General features: G+C 40.8%; 1 protein-coding gene across 3 annotated transcripts in view; it reads right to left on the reverse strand.

The window, feature by feature from the left end:
• Positions 1-610: 610 nt before the first annotated feature.
• BCL2L13 (BCL2 like 13) overlaps positions 611-25,137 on the reverse strand; it is a 58,368-nt gene continuing 33,841 nt past the window's right edge. For all 3 annotated transcript variants that reach the window (XM_084809280.1, XM_084809282.1, XM_084809281.1), the window contains 2 exons: positions 19,430-19,573; positions 611-3,766 (listed from right to left, as the gene is read on the reverse strand). In XM_084809280.1, coding sequence (XP_084665406.1) covers positions 2,954-3,766; positions 19,430-19,573 — 957 coding nt within the window. In that variant the 3' untranslated portion in view covers positions 611-2,953. The remainder of the gene's footprint in view (positions 3,767-19,429; positions 19,574-25,137) is intronic.

Consider the following 25,137-nt stretch of genomic DNA (forward strand, 5'->3'; position numbering starts at 1 on the left):
GTTGAGCTAAGAGAGACTGAAGCCAGTAACTGCTAGAGAAACTTGCAATCATACTTATATAACAGCTGTGATTTATTTCACCTTCTCCAGCATGGGAGTCTTCCTCATTTGCCAAAGCATCTTTAGAGCTACAGCTGGAGAGTATTCTCGGGCAATAACTCTACAAAACAGAAAGTAGGCAAAGATAAAGAAGGAAAGCCCACTGGAACACAATGAGGCACTTTATTCTGAAAAAATGGATAACAAACGGTACTAGAAAAAAAACACTGCAAATTACCTAGCCAGCAACTCCCAACCTGCATGCCAAAGTTCCCATCCTGCTGAATCAAAGCAAAGATTCCCATACAGCTAAGGGCCACTTCACACATTGCTCTCTCGCGCGCTCTCTCTGTCTCTGTGTGTGTGTGTTGTGTGTATGTATGTATGCAAACACAGATTTGCAGATATCGTTCCATACATATTCACTCACACCAGGAAGATGGGACTGGCAGTTGCTCCCTGACAAATGTACAACCGAGGGCACACTTGGGTTTGCTACCATGAAATGCGCGTAGGATGGCACTAAGATTTTACAGCTGTTTCGATAGTAAGGGAAACATGCAACACTAAATCAATTTTCAAAAGTTTTAAAGGTGTCCACAATCATTAGACCCAAATCTTGTCATCTCTGATACATTAGCTCAAGTTAGTGCTGACTACAATCACCACCACCAGAGATTCTCAGATGTCACCCCAAAAATCAAGTGACCATTATAGCTACAAGGGAAGCCAGTTTTATGCTGAATGAAAATGCTGAGTGAGAATGGGAAGTATCATTCATTAAATGTAAGTGAAAACCACACTGAGCCATGAAGCCAGCAAATAACACAGTTTAAGAGACATTTACCACAACATTACACAAGTCATAATGAATTTGAGTTTTTGTAAGGGGAATGCATTAAAAAAAATCTTAAACTGGGGTAAAGCTCCAAAAACCTTGGGAGTTTGTTTTTCCTCCTTCCCTTTGATTGCATCTACTTAAAATTACCTACCTATACTTGAGCCACTTATATATAGGACATTTGCAGCAGTTTCCTAGCTGGTACCACTACAGGATTACTACCTGTGGGAAGAGAGCATACTTTATTCATGAGCAAATGCTTAAAATGAATCAAAGTTGCATTTGCTTTATCAATAAGGGCAATTTAGTCATAAGCAATTTTTTTAGTAACACAGAGATTCAACATATTTGCATGAAGAGGCCACTTGTTGCCAAGTCTTTGCTCCAGAATAGGTTTTACACAAGCATTGGAGAAAAACACAATCACCCTTGCCACATGATGAGTATACATGTGATACTTTGAAATAGTTATTATATGTGCATGAGTGGAAAGCTGGAACGCAGTGTCTAATTGAAGAGAAGCTTACGAATTTCCTGATTATCTGATCTACAGAAGGTAACTAGAAAAGGCAGCTATGGCAAGGAACAAGAGAAAACCACAACTCTACACTTTCACATTCCTAAAGAGCAATATATGACTAGGTACATGATGGCTGTGCAGAGTCATCATATCCAGATTAGAACACCAGGAATTCAAGAAAAAAATCAGTATCGTTTGGTAGGAGACTTAAGGGAGCAGCTAAAAGAGAGAATATGTCTACTATGTTGCAGTCCATGGGTTTTTAAAGGTTTGGGAAAAGATTATTTTGTTTTCACTTCGATCAAATATTTTCAGTACAACTCTAGCCCAAAAATTAACTACACCAATCCCTTGAAGAACAGGAGCATTTCCACTGCACAGATCTGGAATACACAGAAGGTGCCTTAATATTTAAATTTCATTTCCAATACAAACACTGAGCAGGTGGATATAGCTGATTAGATTTTTTAAAGTAACACATTGCAATTATCTGGAAAGTTAAATGAGCTGTGCAAGACTACTGGCTTTCAAATCAGCACTCATCTTGTGGCCAGGACGCAGGCAAACAATTGGAAGGTACAGTAAAATGCTGTTTTGGTTGAACCACCTGAATCAGTTGTGTTTTTAAGACCTTGTATCTGGCTTTTAAGGCTAAATGTATTCCACTCCTAGACGTGGGAAAACAAAATAGAGAAGAGATGGACAAAGAGGGTACTTTAATTTGTTTTTCACAAGTGGTATCTGTTCCAACTCTTCAGTGTTGCTTATAAATACTGGATAGAAATATTGCCATCTTTGTTTGTATTCATCAAAATGAAAGGAGTGTCTATCTTTGAGAACTAAATTGATACAGTAAAGCAGGACGAATTGGGGGGTGGGGGGAGAGAATCACCAAAGTGAGACTACACATGGTTGATCAAAGAACATTACATTTTCCCAAACTATATTATATTGCCACGCCTATATGAGAGACTATTGCTTTCTTCATCCAACATTACAGCGCTTTGAAAATTTAATTAATGAGTTTGGGGGAGGGGGGGCAAAAAGGTATAAAGCAAAGAGGTGTTAAATAAGCACTACCCCTTGAGGTTTAAAAGCAAACTGGGAGGTCAAAGGGAGCAGTGCAGTACCTGAGGAAGCTGAGAAAAAAGGGAGACCAGCCTCATGCTACAGGAATAAAGAACCTCTCATTCAAGAGGGAAAGGGGGAATCAAGAAGCTGCAATAGCAGCTATGTAAGGGAAACCTCCAGGGAGTAACAACCAATTCTCCCATTCCCCAGGAATTTTCTGTTCCAGTTTCCAGCATATAAGCACCCCCATTTTTCAGTTACACTTAGATACTTACATGTCAAAATGACACTCCCTGTATGTTAAACAGGAAGATCCAGTCCCAGTCCATTAAAAACACGATTGTCCCTAGGCTTAGCCTTACAGTGTACCCCTGCCCCACCACCCTTTAAGTTACATGAATTTCCCATTAACAGCAGGCACCACAACCCTCAGTCAATGCAACTAAGAGTGGATCAGGTGCTATTCCTTGAAGAGGAGTTCACTACTTCTTCCTCAATGCCAGTGCTACACCAACTGCCACAGCCAGGATGGCCATTGCAGCTGCCCCACCATACAGCAGAATGGATTTGCCTTCTGGCAAGAGGATGGGTTTCTCCTCTCCAGCAGGGGACTTTTCCTTTTCTTCAGAATAGCTCCCCTTTCCGGCCTTTATTTCTTCTCCTGGAAGCAGTATTCTCTCTGGTACGGGGGCAGCTTTTTCTTCTGCAGGAGTTAACTGTTTGGCAGGTTTACTCAAGACTAAAGGTTCAGCTTCTGGCACCTCCACTACTTTTCCCTCTTCCTGGTGTTCAATAAGTGAAGATGCAGAGGGGCTCGACTTTTTAACTGACACAATTTCAGCTTGCGGCTCCACCTTCAGCAATGCAGTCAGACCTTCTTGAGAACCCACCTTTGTAGTGTCAGTTTGCAGATCCACTTCTGACACAGTTTCCTCAACCCCCTCTGGTATCTCCTCCTTTTCAACATGCACAATATCTGAGTTTGAAGAGTTATTTTCGCTCCTTTCTTCCCCGCCTCCATTGCTGTCCAAACTCTTCACTTCTTCCGGATCCATAGCCACTTGTTGCCACGACTCGGGGCCCAAAGATACTGGCAAGCTCTCTGTTTGCCAGCTCTGACTAGCTGATAAAGAAACAGGCAAGCTCTCTGACTGCCAAGATGTTGTCACTGTGGGTGATTCAGGAGGGCTCACCTGGCCCGAATTGTCACTAGTTAGAATGTAGATGTCATTGCTGTCTTCAGCAATGATTCCATGGTATTCTTCCTCTTCAGAATCCAGACTAAAGACAGTGCCCTGGAAGAAAATCACAGAGTCAGTAAAATGTACCAATGGTACAAGATACATCCACACCAAGCTACAGTAGAAGACTCAAATAAAAGAAACTGACTTTTTATAGAGGAACACTTTGTCAGCATGGTAGACTTAATTCTGAACCTCAGAAAAACCAAGACTTCTATAAGTAGCATAAGCCACATGAGACATGGTGTGAAATAAGGTAGGATTCTATCAATGAGTGAAGAATCCATGCAACTGTTTAATTATACGTGAAACTTGTGTGATGTCTAAACTTATCATTTATGGGACTTCCCTTTACTTCAGGTTTCCCAGTCTTCTATGTTAGACTTACTGTCCAGGCATTTTTTCCCCACACTATTTACTGTTATCTACTCATTTGAAGAATTTATCTGGATAGTAAGTCTAGTCGCAGAGAACTGGATTGTCACTCAGGTGCTCTCAATGTGCATCCACAGAGGGATGCTTCATGATTAGTGACTGCATATATTATACATTTCTAATATACAGATGTTTTACCTGAGAAGACAGAGACAGAAGATTGTATGTTTGAGCTGCATTACAGACTTGCAGGAAATCAGATGAAATGGGAATTTCCGTTATTGTTAAAAGAGCAAAATTGAGTGTGATTTACAACAATTCTGTTTGTTTATCTGAAGATGTGCCCAAAGCAGAGTTATTTCAAAGAAATTAAACATGGTTAGGTGGACAGCTCTGATGAACTTTAGTAACCTTTCAAAGGTAATTATGCTTTGGTGACTGAAACACAAAACAAAACATGAAATATTTCCCTACACTCCAACTCTGACTTCAACAGAACTTATTTCCAGGTTACGGCTGAAAATTTATAGCAACTTACCTGGTAGTAAGCCCCATTGAATTCAATGGGACTTCTTAGTAGACATGCATAGGATTATGCTGTAAGTGTACTTTGACAGCCTATGACCAAAACATTGTTTATTGCCTATACAGTGGTGAGAAAATGTTTGTGAACCCTAATGATAATTATGGAAATTCCTAAGTTTTACAACGATAGCCTTCGTGAATCAAAACCAGTCCTTTTCTAAATATCCAATAGGGTTTATATTAACCAATTCCATGTCTTGTGAAATAAAATGATGTATAAATTAAGCAAACAATGAGTACTTAAGGGTCAGGGTATGTGTAAAAGTAAGTGAACCTCTGGGTTGCATTAGCTCACTTAAAGGGAATAATTAGAATCAGGTGTTTAATTAGGTAGATCTTCAGGGGTGATTTTGGGAGGCCTCACCCCATAAAAGGATCAGAAACTTTGTGAGTTTGGTCTTCAACATACAGTTGTGTGGAAACATGTCAAGCCACGATTAAAGGACATCTCTGAAGACTTCAGAAACGCAGTTATTGCTGCTCATCAGTCTAGAAAGGGTTACAAAACCATTTCTAAGAATTTGGGGCTCCACCAACCCACTCTCAGTCTACAAATGGAGAAGGTTCAAGACCACAGTCACTCTACCCAGGAGCGGTTGACAAGAACAAACCAGCACATCATCCAAGAAGTCAAAAAGAACCCCAGAGTAACATCTAAGGATCTGCAGGCCACGCTCACCTTGGCTAATGTGAGTGTTCATGACTCAACAATCAGAAAAAGATTAAACTAGAATGGTATTCATGAAAGCATAGCTAGGAGGAAATCACTGCTCTCTAAAAAGAACATTGCTGCCCATCTAAAGTTTGCTAAAGATCACATAGATGATCCCAAGACTTCTGGAACAATGTTATCTGGACAGATGAATCAAAGGCAGAACTTTTTGGCCTCAGTGAGAAACATGTTTGGTGAAAAACAAGCACTGAGTTTGAACAGAAGAACCTCATTCCAACTGTCAAGCATGGTGGTGGGAATGTGATGGTTTGGGCCTGCTTCGCTGTCTCAGGACCTGCACGACTTGCCATCAATGCCACAAGCATGAATTCTGCAGTATATCAGAAGATTCTAGAGGAGAATGTTGGGCCATCTGTCCGTGAACTGAAGCTGAACCAAAAGTGGGTCATGCAACATGACAATGATCGTAAACATACAAGCAGATCTACAAAAGAATGGGTGTGGAAGAAAAAATTCCGTGTTTTAGAATGGCCTAATCAAAGTCCCTCCAGCAAAGGAGATCGTTACCTTGCCGTGGTGCTGGAGCTTGAGCACCTCAATGACGCCATGAGCTAAACCGTGAAGGGACACCCAAGACGGGAAGGTCACAGCAGAGAGGTAGACTAAATACGATCCCTGGGAAGGTAATGGCAACCCACACCAGTATTCTTGTCATGAAAACTTAATGGATCAGTACAACCAGAGATATGTCGGTATACCACCGGAAGATGGGACTCCCAGGTCGGAAGATGGTCAAAATGCTACTGAGGAGGAGCAGAGGATAAGTTCAACTAGCCCCAGATGTGATGACACAGCTAGCTCAAAGCCGAAAGGGCGGCTAGCGGCCAATGGTGCTGGTGGTGAACGACGAATCCGATGTTCTAAAGATCAACACACCATAGGAACCTGGAATGTAAGATCTATGAGCCAGGGCAAATAGGATGTGGTTATTGGGGAGACGTCAAGATTAAATATAGAAATTTTGGGTGTCAGTGGACTGGAATGGGCCACTTCACATCAGATGACCACCAGATCTACTACTGTGGACAAGAGGACCACAGAAGAAATGGAGTAGCCTTCATAATTAATAATAAAGTGGCTAAAGCAGTGCTTGGATACAACCCAAAAAACGACAGAATGATCTCAATCCGAATTCAGGGTAAGCCATTTAACATCACAGGGATCCAAATATACGCCCCAACCACAGATGCTGTAGAAGCAGAAGTAGATCAGTTCTATGAGGATCTGCAGCACCTACTGGATAGTACGCCAAAAAGAGATGTTATTTTCATTACAGGAGATTGGAATGCTAAGGTGGGTAGTCAAACGACACCTGGAATTACAGGCAAGCATGGTCTGGGAGAACAAAATGAAGCGGGACATAGGCTGATAGAATTTTGCCAAGACAACTCACTGTGCATAACAAACACTCTCTTCCAACAACCTAAAAGACGACTTTATACATGGACTTCACCAGACGGTCGACACCGAAATCAGACTGACTACATCCTTTGTAGCCAAAGGTGGTGGACATCTATGCAGTCGGTAAAAACAAGACCTGGAGCTGACTGTAGTTCAGATCACGAACTTCTTATTGCACAATTTAGAATCAGACGAAAGAGAATAGGGAAAACCCACAGATCAGTTAGATATGAGCTCACTAATATTCCTAATGAATATGCAGTGGAGGTGAAGAATAGATTTAAGTGACTAGACTTAGTAGATAGGGTCCCGGAAGAACTATGGACTGAAGTTCACAACGTTGTTCAGGAGGCGGCAACAAAAAACATCCCAAAGAAAAAGAAAAACAAGAGGCAACAGTGATAGGGGGAGATATGCCCAATTAAATGCAAAATTCCAGAGGTTAGCCAGAAGAGATAAGGAATTATTTTTAAACAAGCAATGCGTGGAAGCGGAAGAAGATAACAGAATAGGAAGGACAAGAGACCTCTTCCAGAAAACTAGAAACATCGGAGGTAAATTCCAGGCAAAAATGGGTATGATCAAAAACAAACATGGCAAGGACCTAACAGAAGCAGATCAAGAAAAGGTGGCAAGAATATACGGAAGATCTGTATAGGAAGGATAATAGTATCGGGGATAGATCTGACGGTGTGGTCAGTGAGTTAGAGCCAGACATCCTGAAGAGTGAGGTTGAATGGGCCTTAAGAAGCATTGCTAATAAGAAGGCAGCAGGAGATGACGGTATCCCAACTGAACTGTTTAAAATCTTGCAAGATGATGCTGTCAAGGTGATGCATGCCGTATGCCAGCAAATCTGGAAAACACAAGAATGGCCACCAGATTGGAAAAAATCAACTTATATCCCCATACCAAAAAAGGGAAGCACCAAAGAATGTTCAAACTATCCAACAGTGGCACTTATTTCACATGCCAATAAGGTAATGCTCAAGATCTTGCAAGGTAGACTCCAGCAATTCATGGAACGAGAATCGCCAGATGTACAAGCTGGGTTTAGAAAAGGCAGAGGAACTAGAGACCAAATTGCCAATATCCGCTGGATAATGGAGAAAGCCAGGGTGTTTCAGAAAAACATCTATTTCTGTTTTATTGACTATTCTAAAGCTTTCAACTATTCTAAAGCTTGGTGGTATGGGGTTACCAAGTCATCTTGTCTGCCTCCTGAGGAATCTGTATAACGACCAAGTAGCAACGGTGAGAATAGACCACAAAACAACGGACTGGTTTAAGATTGGGAAAGGAGTACAGCAAGGTTGTATACTCTCACCCTGCCTTTTCAATCTGTACACAGAACACATCATGCAACGTGCTGGGCTTGATGAAGCCAAGGCTGGAGTTAAAATCGCTGGAAGAAACATTAACAATCTCAGATATGCAGATGATACCACTTTGATGGCTGACAACGAGGAGGAGCTGAGGAACCTCATGACGAAGGTGAAAGAAGAACGTGCAAAAGCTGGGTTGCAGTTAAACCTCAGAAAAACCAAGATTATGGCAACCAGCTTGATTGCTAACTGGCAAATAGAGGGAGAAAACGTGGAGGTAGTGACAGACTTTGTCTTTCTAGGCGCAAAGATTACTGCAGACGCTGACTGCAGCCAGGAAATCGGAAGACGTTTACTTCTTGGGAGGACAGCAATGACAAATCTTGATAAAATAGTGAAGAGCAGAGACATCACACTGACAACAAAGGTCCGCATAGTTAAAGCAATGGTATTCCCTGTAGTAACCTATGGCTGCGAGAGCTGGACCATAAGGAAGGCTGAGCGAAGGAAGATAGATGCTTTTGAACTGTAGTACTGGAGGAAAATTCTGAGAGTGCCTTGGAATGCAAGAAGATCAAACCAGTCCATACTCCAGGAAATAAAGCCAGACTGCTCACTTGAGGGAATGATATTAAAGGCAAAACTGAAGTACTTTGGCCACATCATGAGAAGACAGGAGACCCTGGAGAAGATGTTGATGCTAGGGAAAGTGGAAGGCAAAAGGAAGAGGGGCTGACCAAGGGCAAGATGGATGGATGATATTCTGGAGGTGATGGACTCGACCTTGGGGGAGCTGGGGGTGGTGACGGCTGACAGGAAGCTCTGGCGTGGGCTGGTCCATGAAGCCACGAAGAGTCGGAAGTGACTGAACGAATAAACAACAATAAGTCAAAGTCCAGACCTAAACCCCCATCAAATGTTGTGGCAGGGCCTGAAGTGAGCTGTTCATGCAAGGAAGCCCTCAAACGCCACGGGGCTGAAGCAGTTCTGTAAGGAGGAATGGGCCAAAATTCCTCAAAACCAATGTGAGAGACTGACCAACAGTTACAGGAAATGCTTACTTGAAGTCATTGCTGTTCAAGGGGGTGCCAAAAGGTACCGAATCTAGGGGTTCACATACTTTTTCACACATGAACACTGAATCAGTTGTAGATAAATAAATGCTGAAAAGGCATTATGTTTGTGTGTCATTTGTTTAATCAGGTCATCTACTGTTCTTTATCTAGGATTATCGGGTTAGATTAAAATCTAATAACATTTTGGAAATATGTGACAATCCTAAGGGGTTTACAAACTTTTTCTTGCCACTGCAGTATAATCACTAATTTCCTTCTTTCTCACTATTCTTGTTTTATATCTCAGATAAGGCTATGACAGACTCATCTGTCTTATTATTGAACACTGTCTAATGTAACTTTTAAGTTCATGAACAGCAGCAACAATCTGTTGTTTTTGTTTGCTGATGGGAAACCAAAATGTCGCTGTATACTTTTCTGAGTTTTTCAAGTTGATAAAACAAAGGAAGTAGTAATCCTTTCTAGTCTCCCTCCCCAATCCTGTGGCTCCTTTGGAAAGTCTACTCTAAACAAATAAAGAGCTCAAGGAGATTTGCCTCTAAGTCCAAGTCTGTTGTTGGGTTATTTGAGGATTGATCGCCCTCCTGAAACAAGCCATGCCTCCCAGCTTTGGAAGACATGGTAAGCCATGCCTGGGCAGGTAATCAGGCAAATGATGCGCAGTGCACATCGTGGCTTAAACAAGCTGTTGTTGCTTGTTTAACCCATGGTGATCATGCAAACCGGGCCACTGTCTGGAGGATCAAAATGGAGACATGGAGCCTCATCCAACATGTACACCCTGATGGTTACCATCTGACAAAAGGAAAAACTAAACAGTTTCCTTGGATGAGTTTCACTTGGTACAGCTCGAGGATGTTGACAAGGTGCTTGGACAGGATCATGCAACCACTTCCGTACTGGATTCCTGCGCCTCTTGGCTAATAAAAACTAGCAGGAATGGAACAGCCGGTTGGGTCAGGGAAGTGACTAATGCCTTTCTGAGAGAGGGAGCGGCCCCAGACTGCCTGGAAGAGGCAGTAGTGAGACCACTCCTGAAGAAATCCTCCCTGGACCCAGAAAATCTTAATAATTATAGGCCAGTGGTAAATGTTCCTTTCTTGGGCAAGGTTCTTGAGCAGGTGGTTGCCAACCAGCTCCAGACACTCTTGGATGAGACCCATTATCTAGATCCATTTCAGCTGAGGTTCAGGCCAGGTTTTTACATGGAAACAGCCATGGTCACCCTGTATGATGACCTATGTCGGGAGAGAGCCTGGGGAGTGTGACCTTGTTGATTCTCCTTGATCCCTTGGTGGCTTTTGATACCATCGACCATGATATCCTTTGGGATGACTGTCTGAGTTGGGAGTGGGAGGCACTGCATTGCACTGGTTTCGCTACTACTTGGGAGGTCGGCTCCAGAAGGTAGTGCTTGGGGAACATTGCTTGACCCCGTGGATTCTCCAGTATGGGGTTCTGTAGGGGTCGATTTTGTCCCCATGCTATTCAACATCTACATGAAACCACTGGGTGCGGCTATCTGGAGTTCTGGAATGTGTAATCATCAGTATGCTGCTGACATGCAGCTCTATTTCTGCTTTTCATCTTCATCAGGTGAGGCTGTGGATATACTAGATCGGTTCCTGGCTGTGACAAGGGACTGGATGAGGGCTAATAAACTGAAGCTCAATCCAGACAAGACTGAGATGCTGTTAGTGGATGGTTCTTCTGACTGGATGGAGGGTGCTCAACCTCTTCTGGATGGGGTTGTACTCCCCCTGAAGGAGCAGGTCCATAACTTGGGGGTTCTCCTAGAACCATCTCTGTCACTTGAGGCACAGGTAGCTTCAGTGGCATGGAGTGCCTTCTACCAACTTCGGTTGGTGGCCCAGCTATGCCCCTATCTGGACAGGGATAACCTGGTTTCAGTTGTCTAAGCTCTAGTAACTTCCAAGTTAGATTACTGCAATGTGCGCTACATGGGGCTGCCTTTGGAGACAGTTCAGAAGCTGCAGCTCATGAAAAATTTGGCAGCCAGATTGCTAACAGGGACCGGAAGGTTCGAACATATAAGACTGACTCTGGCCTGCTTGCATTGGCTGCCTGTATTTTTTGAGCCCAATTCAAGGTGCTGGTTTTAACCTATAAAGGCTTACATGGCTCTGGACCGCAATACCTGATGGAGTGTCTCTCCTGACAGGAACCTACCCACACACTATGCTCAACAACTAAGGTCCTCCTCCAGGTGCCTACTCCGAGGGAGGCTTGGAGGATGGCAACAAGGGAGAAGGCCTTCTCAGTGGTGGCCCCCCAATTATGGAATGATTTCCCTGTTGAGGCTCATGTGGCACCAACACTGCTATCTTTTCAGCACTATGTCAAGACTTCGCTCTTTTCCCAGGCATCTGGCAGCATGTGATGAGTTTTTAATTGATTCTAGATTCCTTTTATGGTTTGGCTGATTGCTCAAAGTTGTCTTTAGATATAAGTTGTCTCTGTGTATACTGTCTGTTGTATGTTTTTAAATTTTGCATATTGTATTTTTTAATGTTTTTAATCTTTGTAAATTGCCCAGAGAGCTTCAGCTATGGGACGGTATAAAAATGTAATAATAATAAATAATAATTTTTAAAGCCTTATACATTTTCCAGTATCACTACACAACAATGCTGTACTAATCTCTCACACTCTTACAATAGGTGTCAACACCATTAGGAAAGCAAATAGTCAAAGTTTCAAGTACCTCAGATGGTACGGGAGCATAAAGGAGCAATTTTTTAGATTTCTAGAAATCTAGTCTTCAGATTCATCCAAAGTCACAACAGAATTTCTCCACACTTTTAGAAGTCCAAACCTTTTCCCATTAGAATTAACTTATCCTCATCTCCCTATACTGGTATCAGAATTGTTTATGTTACATAAAATATACAGCCTTGTTTGCAGTTAGGCCAGAAGCACTCATGCATCACTCAGGCAAAGCTCTCAGAGCTTCTGCTGATGGCTGCCTTTCACATCTATCCATCTGTGCTAATGGAATGTGGCACATGTAGAAAGCTGCATCAGGGGCTGGACTGTCGCCATACAGAAAGCAATTACTCAGTAAATCCCCACCCACCCTCTCTGTGTGCTGATCAAGCTGTCTCATGGGTTCAGTGGCTTTGATAATGTTATTCTCCAATGAATGGTTCCCTTTCTGCTCTCTATATAGCTCTAGGCTGGCTTGCACTACTCACCCTTGCTTCAGCACCAGAGTAATGTAAAAACAGAAGCAACATAAAGCAGAATTGTAATGAAGATATCCCCTTCTGAAAGAACTGTTACATGTTAAAGCACCTTTAACATGCTTCAGGGCATATGTAGTTAGACCCTCTCATTAGGTATTTGTGATAACCAAGAGGACTTTGCAACAGGAGGTCAAAGGAAAACCAAGAAAGGCTATGCATAAGCAACAGCAGAGAAGTTATTTGCTAGTAAGGATGTTTTAGTGCTCTTCTGACCTATTAAGTCAACAGTGGGCTAGGCACTAGATGCATGCTTCTCAACAAATAACTGTTCCACAGCGTTGGATAACAATTACTATCCTCAGTTGTCATTTTGCTAATTCACACTTTCACATACCTACCTACTGCTTTATTAGCCTCACATTTTATGTATCTCATGAAGTAGACTGTTGACTTGAGGAAGGTCATTCTAGAATAAGCAGATTAATTTCTGAGTAACAGCACTTAAGTTTTGAAGACAGACACTTCAATCCGATACTTCAATTCTCAGGAGACTAGTATATCTAAAAATTTATAATGCCATACACTGCTGCACCCCAAGATCTCCAGATTGAAATATTCTTCCCCCACACTGGTGGGACAGAGTAGAAGAGAAAGAGGAAGACAAAAATACACAATTCTAATTCCAAAGGGACTCTAGCATCATGCTGCCATTCGTCCCCTTGAATTGCTATATTGGAGAGACAACTTGGCATTGTACTGCCTAAAGATTCAAATGGCATGGCACGTGTCCTCAAGTAGATTTACACAGGAGTAGCCATAGCATTCGATTTGTAGAAACAGCAATGTGTTGAAGGGTCCCAGCAGAATGCATTCATTGCACAGCCCCCCTCTTCTCAAGTAAAAGGTGGTTTACTTAAAAAGAGAGGAGGCAAGACAATACGTATATATGGCTTATGTATATATAGCCTTGGCTGTGCCTTGTCCAAAATTCCCTTACCTTCCATTTGAGCCCTGGACTTCATGGAGTGGGGGGCAATCAAGCCATATCTGTGCCTTCTTCAAATCCTACAAATGAGATTCTCTAGGCAGTTCTACCAAAGAATCTAGTGCCTCTCCCGTACGAATTTGCCTCAAGTTGCAGAACATTAAGTGGAGTGTGCAACAAATAGGTATGTGTGGAACTCAGATGTTTCAAACCAGTAAAATTACACAAACTCTTAAGCTCATAAAGGAAAGTAGCGTAGTTACTTCCATTTCACTCAAGCTGCATTACAGACTACAGAATCCTTTTAGCAGTACCACATGATCCATACAACAGGCTATTTTATGCCATTTGAGTTGACAGAAAAGTTACATGCCGAGTCTACACACATCCACAAGTGCTGCTCTCATCTGCCAGAGATCAAACAAAGGTCTTCAGCTTTCAAGTGTGCCAGTACCTCATAGTTAAATTATGGAGCCAAGGAATAATAAATCAAAAGCTTCCCTGAGTACCATTTTTCTTGGTAGAAAGGTAGGGTACATATCACATAATAATAGGTAGCAATGAAGCAAAAGACATCTTAGATCATGCAAAATTGGAAAGTACAGCCTATCGGATAGGACACCTGGCTCCCAGGTGTCGAGGCAGCAGTTTCAATTTTCCAGTGGGAATGAAGGAGTACGGGCTGGGAAAGATATGGCTCCCCTAAGGGTGAACTAGAGGAACAAGACTGGGGAGCCGACTCAGTAAGAGTGAGTGATACACTTTGGAGGAGGGTTGAGAGACGTAAGAATGAAAGTGGATAGGATAGGAGACACAGGAAAAGTTGGAGGGTAGTGGGGGCTCCTTTAGCATGGAGTGAATGGAGAGGGGGTGGGAGGTTATGGAAAGGGATGAACATTTACACTGCCTTCTGTCAGGCCAATTTTTGCCTTAATAGGTTTTTAACGCTTTTGTTGCCTGCCCTGAGCCTTGGGGATAGGAGCAGCCTATAAATTTTTTTATAATTAAGTGCTACTGTACACGGAAGGAATATTTCAAAGCAGCCAAAAGTAAAAATGCTTAACATCAGGTGCATTAGTCACTACCAAGAATGAAGATTTGCCCATTTCTATTAGAGAAGCATACCACCCCACCCCAAAAAACTACAGGGACTCTCATTTCAGGACCATGGTCAGTCTGTGCAAGAAACTCTAACCCACAAAATAGGCTTTCCCCCTGTCAAATATAGCATTACTCACTACATAATCTGATTAAAACCCACTATATTCCATTTTCAAGTAGGGTGGTGGTAAAAAGCTATGCAAAGAAGGGCACCTAAGAGAAACAGGAATATCTATTACTGAAAATCTGCAGTAGGCTTTCATAAATGTCAATAATATCTCACAAGTCAAACAAAATTCTAGCTACCATTGTTCCATATATCCCTTCCAACAATGATCCCCTTCAAAGTATACCATCTAAGATGTTATCCTGAATTCAATACCTTACTTCTGCAACTAAGTAAAGTCTGAATAAAGCACATCATTTTTACTCTACTAAACACTCTCTACTAGATGCCTCCAATAAACCATGTTGCTATTTTGATACACTACTGTGTCTGAAGATTTCTGCCTTGTCATCTAGAGCCAAAATCCTAGAATACTAAACCAGACAAAAATGCTCTCAAGAAAAGCCTGTCACTGTTACAGTCTGGGAAGTAAGAGGAATATAAACCATGGTACAGGATACTAATTACCTTTGTAATAGGAAAAAAAATTATCAAGGTTCAAGTGGAGAATAAAATTTCTTAATATACATCTACTATCAGAATTTGAAACACAGCTACTTACCAAATTCAGTTTTAAAACCAAACACTTGCTTTCATCAACTCAAACAATAACCCAAGATTAAAAATTATCCCTAGAACCAAACACTAGGAAAAGTATCCTGTCTTCCAAATTATTCTATGAATTCAATCTAGAGGCAAGGGACACTTATGGCTGTAATTGTCTACTGCAGATTCAAGTTTGTCTTTTACAAGTTAAATGGGTATGAAGAGTTCCAAAGGCACTGAATTATGTTTTTTTATGCAAAGACCAGTAAAGCAGAGCAAGCCACAGGTAAGTAGACTGATGACAATGCAGAATACTAACTTTCAAGAAACAATTTTAAATCATCCTTATTCCTTTCAGATTTTCCACAAGCCCTTTTCAATGTAGATGAAACACTGGAAAGGAGGACAAGATTAGCATTTTAAGATTAAACATACTACTTTGGTAGAAATGTCTTACCTAAACTGACTGTTCTTACTCTGCACTTTTCCAGGAGAAGCTTCTGATGCAGCAGACACAGCAAACAAGAGACTGAGAGAGAGCAAACCAAAGGAGGGAGAGGGAGTGTGCGCACTACACATCAATTTGTTTGTGTCCTAATACAGCTGCAGGGCAAGCTGTGGAGCTAAACTGCTGCCAAATTAGAATGGAAGTTTTTTTGCTTTGACCCAGTGGAAAATGTGGAACCTTTCCATGACTTCTCATTGCCATAAGTAATGTCAGGAGAGCAAGCGAAGTCTATAAAAATGCTGGGAGCTGGACCTTTACCACTTAAGGTTAAATACATGCATTTCAGCCCAGAAAGTGAACTGGAAGAAGAATAATCTACTGTCTTCAGAGAACAAGTGAGATAAATCAATCCCTCCTCCGCCTGCCTCTTTTTGTAGCTCTTAAAATTTCTTCCAAATTTGGTAACAGATTGGATTGGGTGACCATTGTACATTAAGTCAGTAGCTATTTCTTACATATGCATGACTTTAGGAGAATGTAGATATTGCAATTCCATTTCCATTCTTGAGATTGTTGTAGTTAAAAAGCACCCTTAATGCAGGTTTTATCCCTATTTCTAACTGCTTCACACTCAAGATATGTGTAACCCACCATCTCTCAAAGCAAAAGCAGAAAAATGTAATACACAGAAAGTGTATACAAACAAAACAAAAAAGGATGACATACAGAGTACATCATCTTTTTTATAAGCTAGTTCCAAGTTTAGGTTTTATACAATTAAACTCATTTCTGATCGAATCTTCTTGCCCTTTCTGCAAAATATACTCTGGATATGAGAAAAGCTACTATTGACACAAGTGTCAGATGCTGACTTCCTTTTCACTGTGCTGACATTGGGTGATTACAGTGTAAAATTAAGGTGATACACATTGAGCCTCTAGTATCTTATGCCTCTGTGTTCCATGTTATATAATGAATATTTTCATCTCACTCACCAAACTATTTTTCATGTCTACAAAATAATTTCCTGGGTCTGGAATTTCTGCACCTGAGGCTGTATAATTTCTGCCACTGGCTCCTCTGAAAGACCCAATACTAAACATACCCAATAGATCTCCCAGTTTTCTTAGTATATTCATCCAGGAGTATATTGAACACTGCTTGCCATTCATATAAGTAAGTGTGGAGGCCCAGTGACATACTCCTATATGGCTAATGAAACACAGGGGGAGACTCTAAACTAGCGTCTTCCCTTTCTTAGCTTTTAAAATGAACTCTTAGCAATACCTTTCCCCATACATAATGTTGGTTCCTCTCTTTCCTGTACAGGTTCAGCATGACAGGTAATTGAGGAGGTCCAGTTACATCTTTCATTGGGTTCAAGAAGTCTGGGCAGTACCACAGCTAACTCTCCTTTTCCACTACACCACCATTAATGAAGATCATCTACTATGCTTTCTGAGCTTTCAAGCAGCACTCTTAATTTGAAGTTGCAATTTTATAGAAGACTTCTGGCAAAATATTTAAATGCAACAAAAATGTTTTTGATTAATGAGGTATTATTAATAGATTTATATGCCACTTACCATATTTAAAAAAAAATCTCTAAGCAGTTAGTACCATGTTTTAAGAAAATTCTAACTGTGAAAAAATGCATTTGCAAGCACCAAACATTCACATCTGACTTATAATGCAGGCTCACCATTTCTAAAACACAAGCTGGTTAAACCAAATCAAAATAAATCTGGGTACTAGCTGTAAAATTGAACATAGAGCACAATATGCAGGTCACAAATACCTCCACTTTCAGCAAAAATCCCACTCTTCTCCTCAGAGCAGTTAATCATGTCAAATGCATTCAGTTTAAGAAGAATTATCAGTTTAAGAAGAATTATCACCACCTCAATTCTTTCCTCACCTTTCCTGCACAGTTTCAAAAATAGCTTGGCCCTGTTGGCTATGCAGCCTCTGTCAGTAGAATTTTATGCCTGGCTAGAGGTGAATAGAGTAGTGCATGGAACAGTCAAGCCAAATACAAACATTGTCACACAGTGAACATTCCCCTACACATCAGACAGAGCTAGGATCTTTGTGTTTTCATACACCGCTATGTTCTGTAACACATATGATTAGAAAAGGCTTTACAGAAGATGTTGAGGAGTCGAGCACAGTCTGAGAGTGTCAACACATCAAAAGGAGCAACCTTATGGAGGGCAAAACATCAAGAATTATATGTGCCTATAAAAAAAATCCTAGAGACACTTTCATTAAATCAAGGCCTAAAGCATAACCAGATGAAGCAGTCCTGGTTCGTTCTGCAGGAAATGAAGATTATTCATTGTTTATTATTATTATTATTCAAGGGCAAAAAATACCAAATATAAATATTTGCTGCTGCATCATGAAAAAGGCCATTTATCCCAGTCAAGAACATGCTCATTCTCATACAGAAAAAAGGAATGATGGAGAAGGGTGTGACCAAAAAAACACCTTAATGGGTAGGACCACTGTCTGAATTCTCCCAGTATCTTTTGCAAAATCAAAGTATTTACAAATGAAAATACTAAAAAGAGGATATTAGTATGATGCTTTTGCTGTGTGGATTTTCTAATCACTGACCAGCTTTACTTTCACAATAAAAATTACTTGGGAGCCATTTCACTAATCCCAGATTAATTCTGTTTAAACCTGGCAGTGTTCTACCTCCTAGAGAGGAATAATCTGAATGCCCGCTCGGCTACAGCTGAACTATCAAGTTGCAACATAAGAAAGGAACGGGGATCCATAGTTTTCATGAGTTCCCCTCTACCTTCAATACAAAATTTTCTAATAAAAACAAAAAGTCTTGTGGCACCCTAAAGGCTAACACATTTATTAAGGCATAAACTTTCATGGACTTTCCACTTCATCAGATGCATGAATATAGTCCACAAAATCTTATGTTCTAATAAAAGTTTTACTCTTTAAGATACCACAAAACTTCATTGTTTTTGCTGCAACAGACTAACAAGGACACCTCTCTGGAAATTTTTAAATATTATTTCAAGTGAACATATTTTCCACAGAAATCTGAACCTCCAGCTAGAACTTTTAGTAGGGAATTCAAATTTCCCTGGTGATTAAAATGGTAAAGAAATTTAAGGAGTGGCACCCGATGATAGCTATAGATGGAATTAGTATTAGACCAAATAGTTTTCTGCTGAAGACATTATAAAGATCACAAAAAAGAAACACAAACCACCATCCCCTAAAGTATTCAGAGAGGTGCAATCAAATTAACAAAAGCTTAGTCTAAATGGACACCCTAGAGCTGCCCTTGACTATAAGAAAGTTGAAACCTGCTTCCAAAAAACAAGACTAGACTTTGCAGAGAATATTTAGGAATGAGCTTTGTGCCACATGAAGGCCAGTGAGCATTTTTCATTAAGACCAATTTCAACAAAATCCTGTTTTCTTTCTTCATGTTCAATGTATTGTCCTAAAGAAAGGGTGAGCAACTTGTGGCCCTCCAGATGTTTCTGGACTACAATTCCCATCATCCCTCACCATTGGTTATGCTGGCTAGGGCTGATAAAAGTTGCAGTCTAACAACTTCTGGAAGGCCACAAGTTGCCCACTGTTGTCCTAAAGAATGCCTCCGTGCTTTATCATGGACAAACATTCAGCAGTGCTTTGAATCTCTAGTAAACTTTAAATCCCACTGTTACCCTGAGACACACACACCTGAACTTGTCACCTCAGGAGGAATACTCAGATATTTGCTTTCTTACCCATCCACCTTGTTGGATGATGTAGTCTGCAACATAGTCCTCCAGATAGGTCACTCCAAAATTCACCAGTGCACCAAGTGGCTCTTGACCTCGTCTTGTCAGCTCCATCAGGAATTGCTGAAGAATCACCAGAGGCACTAAAACCTTGGAGGGAAAGCCAGGGGGACACATGAATAGGAATTGTAGGACTTTAGTACAATGACAGGATTTTCTTTCAAAGGCTGGGGAAGACTCTTTTCCCTTTAGGAATGGCAACCAAGCATATTAATTTAGAACCTTTAAGCAATCTCAACATATTTGAAGAGTGACATTTTATTCCCTTTTGTAAATAATTCTCTTTAATAAACATCTTAATTTTTGTTCATTTTGAAAGGCCATCTCTAGCGGTGGTGTCAATCCCATGCTACTGAGTTTCTTTTAGGAAAACAGGGTTTATTTTGGTGACAGCAGTTAAAGGTTTTATAGCTGAAACAGCACTTCATAACGGTGAGGCCTAATTGGGAACATTATTAACAACTCTGGCAGGGAGCCAGTATGCATGTAACATTGTTGAGCCCATGTGCTGTTGGCAACAAGTGAGAGTGCTGCTTGCAGCACACAACCATTTTTACTTTTCATCAACAACCTATGATCAAAAACAAACTATGGGTTAACCACAGGATTGTCTAGCCCCTAAACACCCCAGTACTCCAGGTTGGCATGTCACGTTCAACAGCCTACAACCTGGCTGATCATAGGTTGTTGATTGGAAGTGACGGGTGTGCAGGAAGAAGCGCACTCGCTCTCCCCTGCTTGTGCATGACAACCCATGGGTTGTTTAAACCATGGGCTGTCATTACATGCAAACCAAGTCAATGAGTTCCGTGTACCCAAGCCTCAAAGGTGGTTTTTTCTGGGGGGGTGTTAAAGGTAACATAGGTGGGATAACCCACAAGTTGTTCCATCACATGTGGTGGCAGTGATGGGTAAACTACAGTGTTTCTCCCACATGCGGGTTTTAGAACTACATTCATTGACTGCTACAGCACCTAACCAGAATGAGCCCAGAAACATAGGACCCTACAGAACAAAACCCAAACTGTCGAGAACACATGTTTTCACATATTATCATATGTTGCCTCTAGGGCAAGATGAGCATGGTAACCTCTAAATGTTTATCAGTAGAAGAGGTATTAGATCATTTATTTATTTATCATATGGTACATTCACATCGCGTTACAATAAAAACAGAGCATAATAAATATAAAATATAGAAAGGAAGATCACATACGTATCTTAGATCAATAATTGGAATAGGGAATAGAAGAAATAACTATGCTGGGAATCTTACAGAGAAGATTAGAGCAGAGCTTTCCAAACTGTGTGTCGCGACACATTAGTGTGTCACCAGCAGTGTGTAGATGTGTCGCGCGAAAATTGTGCGGAAGGGCACCGCGGAGTTCCCTTACGTTTGCTTCGTTTGGTCCCTCCCCCGGAACTTCATAAAGCAGCTAATGTTAAAGCAGCTTAGCTGCTAAGGCTTAGGTGCTTTAACATTAGCTGCTTTAGGATCACGTGGCGTCTTGATGCAGGACACACGTGATTGGCGGTGTTGGAGCGGTACAGCGAGGAGTGTGGTAACGCTGGCTGCATGAGGAGTGTGGAGAATTCCAAGTTAGCAGAGCAATTAGTCGAGCAATTTGCAATCAGCTCGGGCGAGAGGCTTCCCCACGTCCTCGGTGCGGCTGTAGGGCAGCGGGGGAGAACGGCCCGCTGGACGCCCCCAAAGCAGGGAAGGCTGCGCCGGGCAGGTGAGGAGCTTCGAGCCTGCGCTCCCCAGAAACGTAGAGGTGCGGGATGAAGAGAGGGGAAGGGAGACACTGCCCTGGGAGCAGAGCTTGGCCGACACCGGCGCAGAGAAGTGGCAGCGGCCACCAGCCCTGCGTGGTTTCGGGCGTGCCCTTCGCAGACTTCTGCACCATGCTGCTGCGCGGCCAGGCCAAAGTAACACACAGGTGGAAATGCCACCTGGGACTGCACCGTGCAGGCCGTCCGCCATCTTGGCCAGTCGGAACGGAACTCAGTTGATTTCTGCCATTTATTTTTATTTTTACTCTGCTGTAATTGTGGATTAACCACCCACTAGCAGTGTACCACCGGAGAGTGCTGGAACTGGACTCTGGACATAGGCATTGCAAATATTTACAGCAGTATAGCCTTGTAGTGAGACATATATATTTACACCATTTTTGTTGGACTTTTGCTTCTCTACTTCATGTGTTTTTGCAGCTGAGTTCCTACCTGGACCTACGTGTCCTAATATGTATTGTAAATACTTTAGTTAATTTTGTTTATTTTTCACATTTTCTCCTGGTCCTGATTCCTATCTTTATCTCACTTTATCGCTGTGGGAGTGGAGCGCAGGTGCTGTTATTTTCATAAGAAAAAACAGAGAAAGATAAGCACTAAAAACATGAAAGTATGGTACCAAATAAATTAAAGTGTCATTTTACCTCAAAACACTGTCATTTGTCAGAAAAACCAGTAGGATACTTTACCGAGCTTTCCAAACCTATAAAGAAGCAGTCTGCATCATTCACAAAGAGAATGAAGACATCAGAGAACGTTCAAAAGGCAAGTTACTTGGTTGCTCAAATAATTGCCAAAAACAAGAACCCACACACTATTGCCGAAACCACCATAAAGGAATCTTGCTGTGCTATTGTTCGAACAATGTTTGGGCCCGAATTTGAGATAGAAGTTAATAAAATCCCTTTGGCAGATAACACAATCGGAAGACGTATTCAAGACATGCCTGATGACATTAAGCAGCAAATGAAGGATATTTTTCAAGACGATAATATGATCTTTACATTGCAATTAGATGAAGCAACAGATGTCAGTGGGTTAGCACAATTATTGGTTTTTATACGCTTCATTCATAGTGACAGAATTGAGCAATTCTTGTGCTGTCTAGAACTTCCAATGAGAACTAGAGGTGAAGATATATTTAAAACTTTAGATTGCTTCATGAAGGAAAATAATTTGCAATGGTTTAAATTGTGTAGGAATATGCACAGATGGCGCACCCTCAATGGTTGGTTCAACAAAAGGTTTTATAGCTTTAGCAAAGAAAGAGAATGAAAATATTATAATTACTCATTGCTTTTTACATCGCGAAGCACTAGTCGCGCAAACCATTGAAAATGAATTAAGAAAAGTTTTGGACAAAGTGGTTCAAATGGTCAATTACATTAAAAGTAGACCTCTTCAATCAAGATTATTTGCTCATATTTGTGAAGACATGGGAGCAAGGTTTAAAAAGCTTCTACTACACACAGAAGTTTGTTGGCTCTCAAGAGGTCAAATGCTTTGTCGTGTATATGAATTGAGGGAAATGATGCTTAAACTTTTTGAGGAAAATCAGCAAAATGAATTCTGCGATCTAATTCAAGGCAAACGTTGGTGCACAAAATTGGCATATCTTGCTGACATATTTGAACATTTGAATAAAATAAACACCAGTATGCAAGGAAAAGGAGAAAATATCTTAACAGTGGTAGATAAAATCTGTGCTATGGGAGACAAAATAGCAATTTGGAAAAGGAAAGTGAAAGAAGGAAATTTTGAAATGTTTTCCAAAACTGCTGAGTGCCAGCTAAAATGTGATATCAGCTCACTAATTGTTGACCATTTAACATTGCTCGAAGAGAAAGTTCATCATTACTTCCCAAATGTTGAAATCCAAGACTATGATTAGATCAGAAATCCATTTCTTTCAACTGCAATGAGGAATTTTTCACTTATTGAAGAATTAGGTGACATAAAAAATGATCGAAATCTGTTAATGATGCATGAACAGGGTGACTTAGACAGCTTTTGGATTCACATTTCAAAAATGCATCCAAACATAGCTAAAAAAGCGTTAAAAATTCTTCTGCAGTTTTGTACTACATACATTTGTGAAGTATCCTTTTCAGCGATGGCAAACTTAAAGACACTGAAACGTGGAAGCTTAAAAATGCTTGAAGACGAAATGCGAATGTCTTTATCTAATATTCCACCAAATATTGAAAAGCTGTGTTCATCCCATCAACCTCATACATCCCATTAAAATGGTAAGTATTTATTGGTGTTATTCAACTTTTTAAAATTCTTGCACATATTTACATACTGTTACGCATAAATGACAACAATGTATATTATCTTACAAATCATATATTTTAAAAAATATAAATGAAAGGTTTTCATGAGATATGTTGTATCCCCATACATTTTGTTATTACAATTTATGTATGTGTCCGTATCTCTTATAACGGGTTAGTTTAACCTCCGGTTTGCTAGTAAAACTGAGTTACCGTGTCACGAAATGATGCATGTCTAAAAAGTGTGTCACCAACACAAAAAGTTTGGAAAGCTCTGCCTTAGAGGAACTAGGCAGCTTCTAAGAGGAGGGAGGACAAGTGATCTCAGTTTTCCTCCTTTAGAAATGTCCCCCTAATAGTTTCTAAACTGGTAGACAGAGGATATCCTTAAACCCTTTAATTTCCTCTCGAATTCTTGTGCTAAAGGGAAGGTTTTCAAGAAAAACAGCGGTTGGGTAAAAAAGATAATTCTAATACATACTGTTTTCATTACAGAATGTCCTGCGAGCAATAAGTGACCTGGCTCACACCATACACTGAACTCACCCTACAACAAACCAAGAGTTATGCGAGTGTTGTTTAACCCTTGCATAACCCCCAATAGCCAGGTTCAGATGACACACAGCAACCCATCGGGGGTTGCATATTAAAAATGGCATCCGGCACATGCTGTGGCTCAACAAGGGTTAAATAACTCACAGTGAGCCTGGTGTGTCATGCAAACCAGGCCTCTCTTTAAGAAATTTTTAGAGAGCATTCAGTCATAAGGATAATACAGAAAAGTCTGGTTTGCAGCTGTTACATTTTTAAAGACCTCATGGGTAGATGTTCGTAGCACAGCACCAACAGATAAAAGGGCTCCTGTATAAGTCAAGGTAGTACATGTGGCTTCACAATGAAGCCACTTGTTTACAATGGAATGTGAAACAGTTTTTGCCTACAACCAAGTCTGCTGATGCATCAGAAATCTTGTTTTTATATATTTATAAAACCTGTATCTCACCTTCCCCTTAACAAAACACCCAAACCAACTAAATAGTCATACGAGTCAGTTCCATGACACAAAAATGTTTAATGCAAAAATGCATTAAACATATCAAAAGTAAAACATATTAAAACTGCGTACTTATACTCAGTATATACTGAGTATATATAGAGTACTTATTCAGAAGTGTCTCCCAAACCAATTTTGACTTCCACAGAAATACGTGAAAGGTCAAGTTCTGGCACAGCTTCCTCAGAACTCTCATATGACACTGAAAAGTCCCTCCTCTTCGCAGGTCACCTCATTGGCAATAGGTTAGACTATAGTGACAAGCCACATGGGGCTGCCATCTAGCTGCTTCTCTCGTCTTCTTTTTTTGGAATATATTTTTATTTATTTTATCTTGATAAATGAAATAAACAATACCAAAAATACCAACAACCTGACCAATACTACAATCTCCCAGCAATACAATATTCTGATGAGGACACTACAATAACAAAAAGAAAAGGGAAAAGAAAAAAAAAGGAAAAGAGAGGAGGAAAGGAAGTAAAGAAAAAGAAAAGAAGATTCTTCCCCCCCCCCCTCCCCTTTAAAGA

The sequence above is a fragment of the Heloderma suspectum genome, chromosome 7, assembly GCF_057233095.1.
Source record: "Heloderma suspectum isolate Gila_16-S chromosome 7, 16-S_ref, whole genome shotgun sequence".
Lineage (NCBI taxonomy): Eukaryota > Metazoa > Chordata > Lepidosauria > Squamata > Helodermatidae > Heloderma > Heloderma suspectum.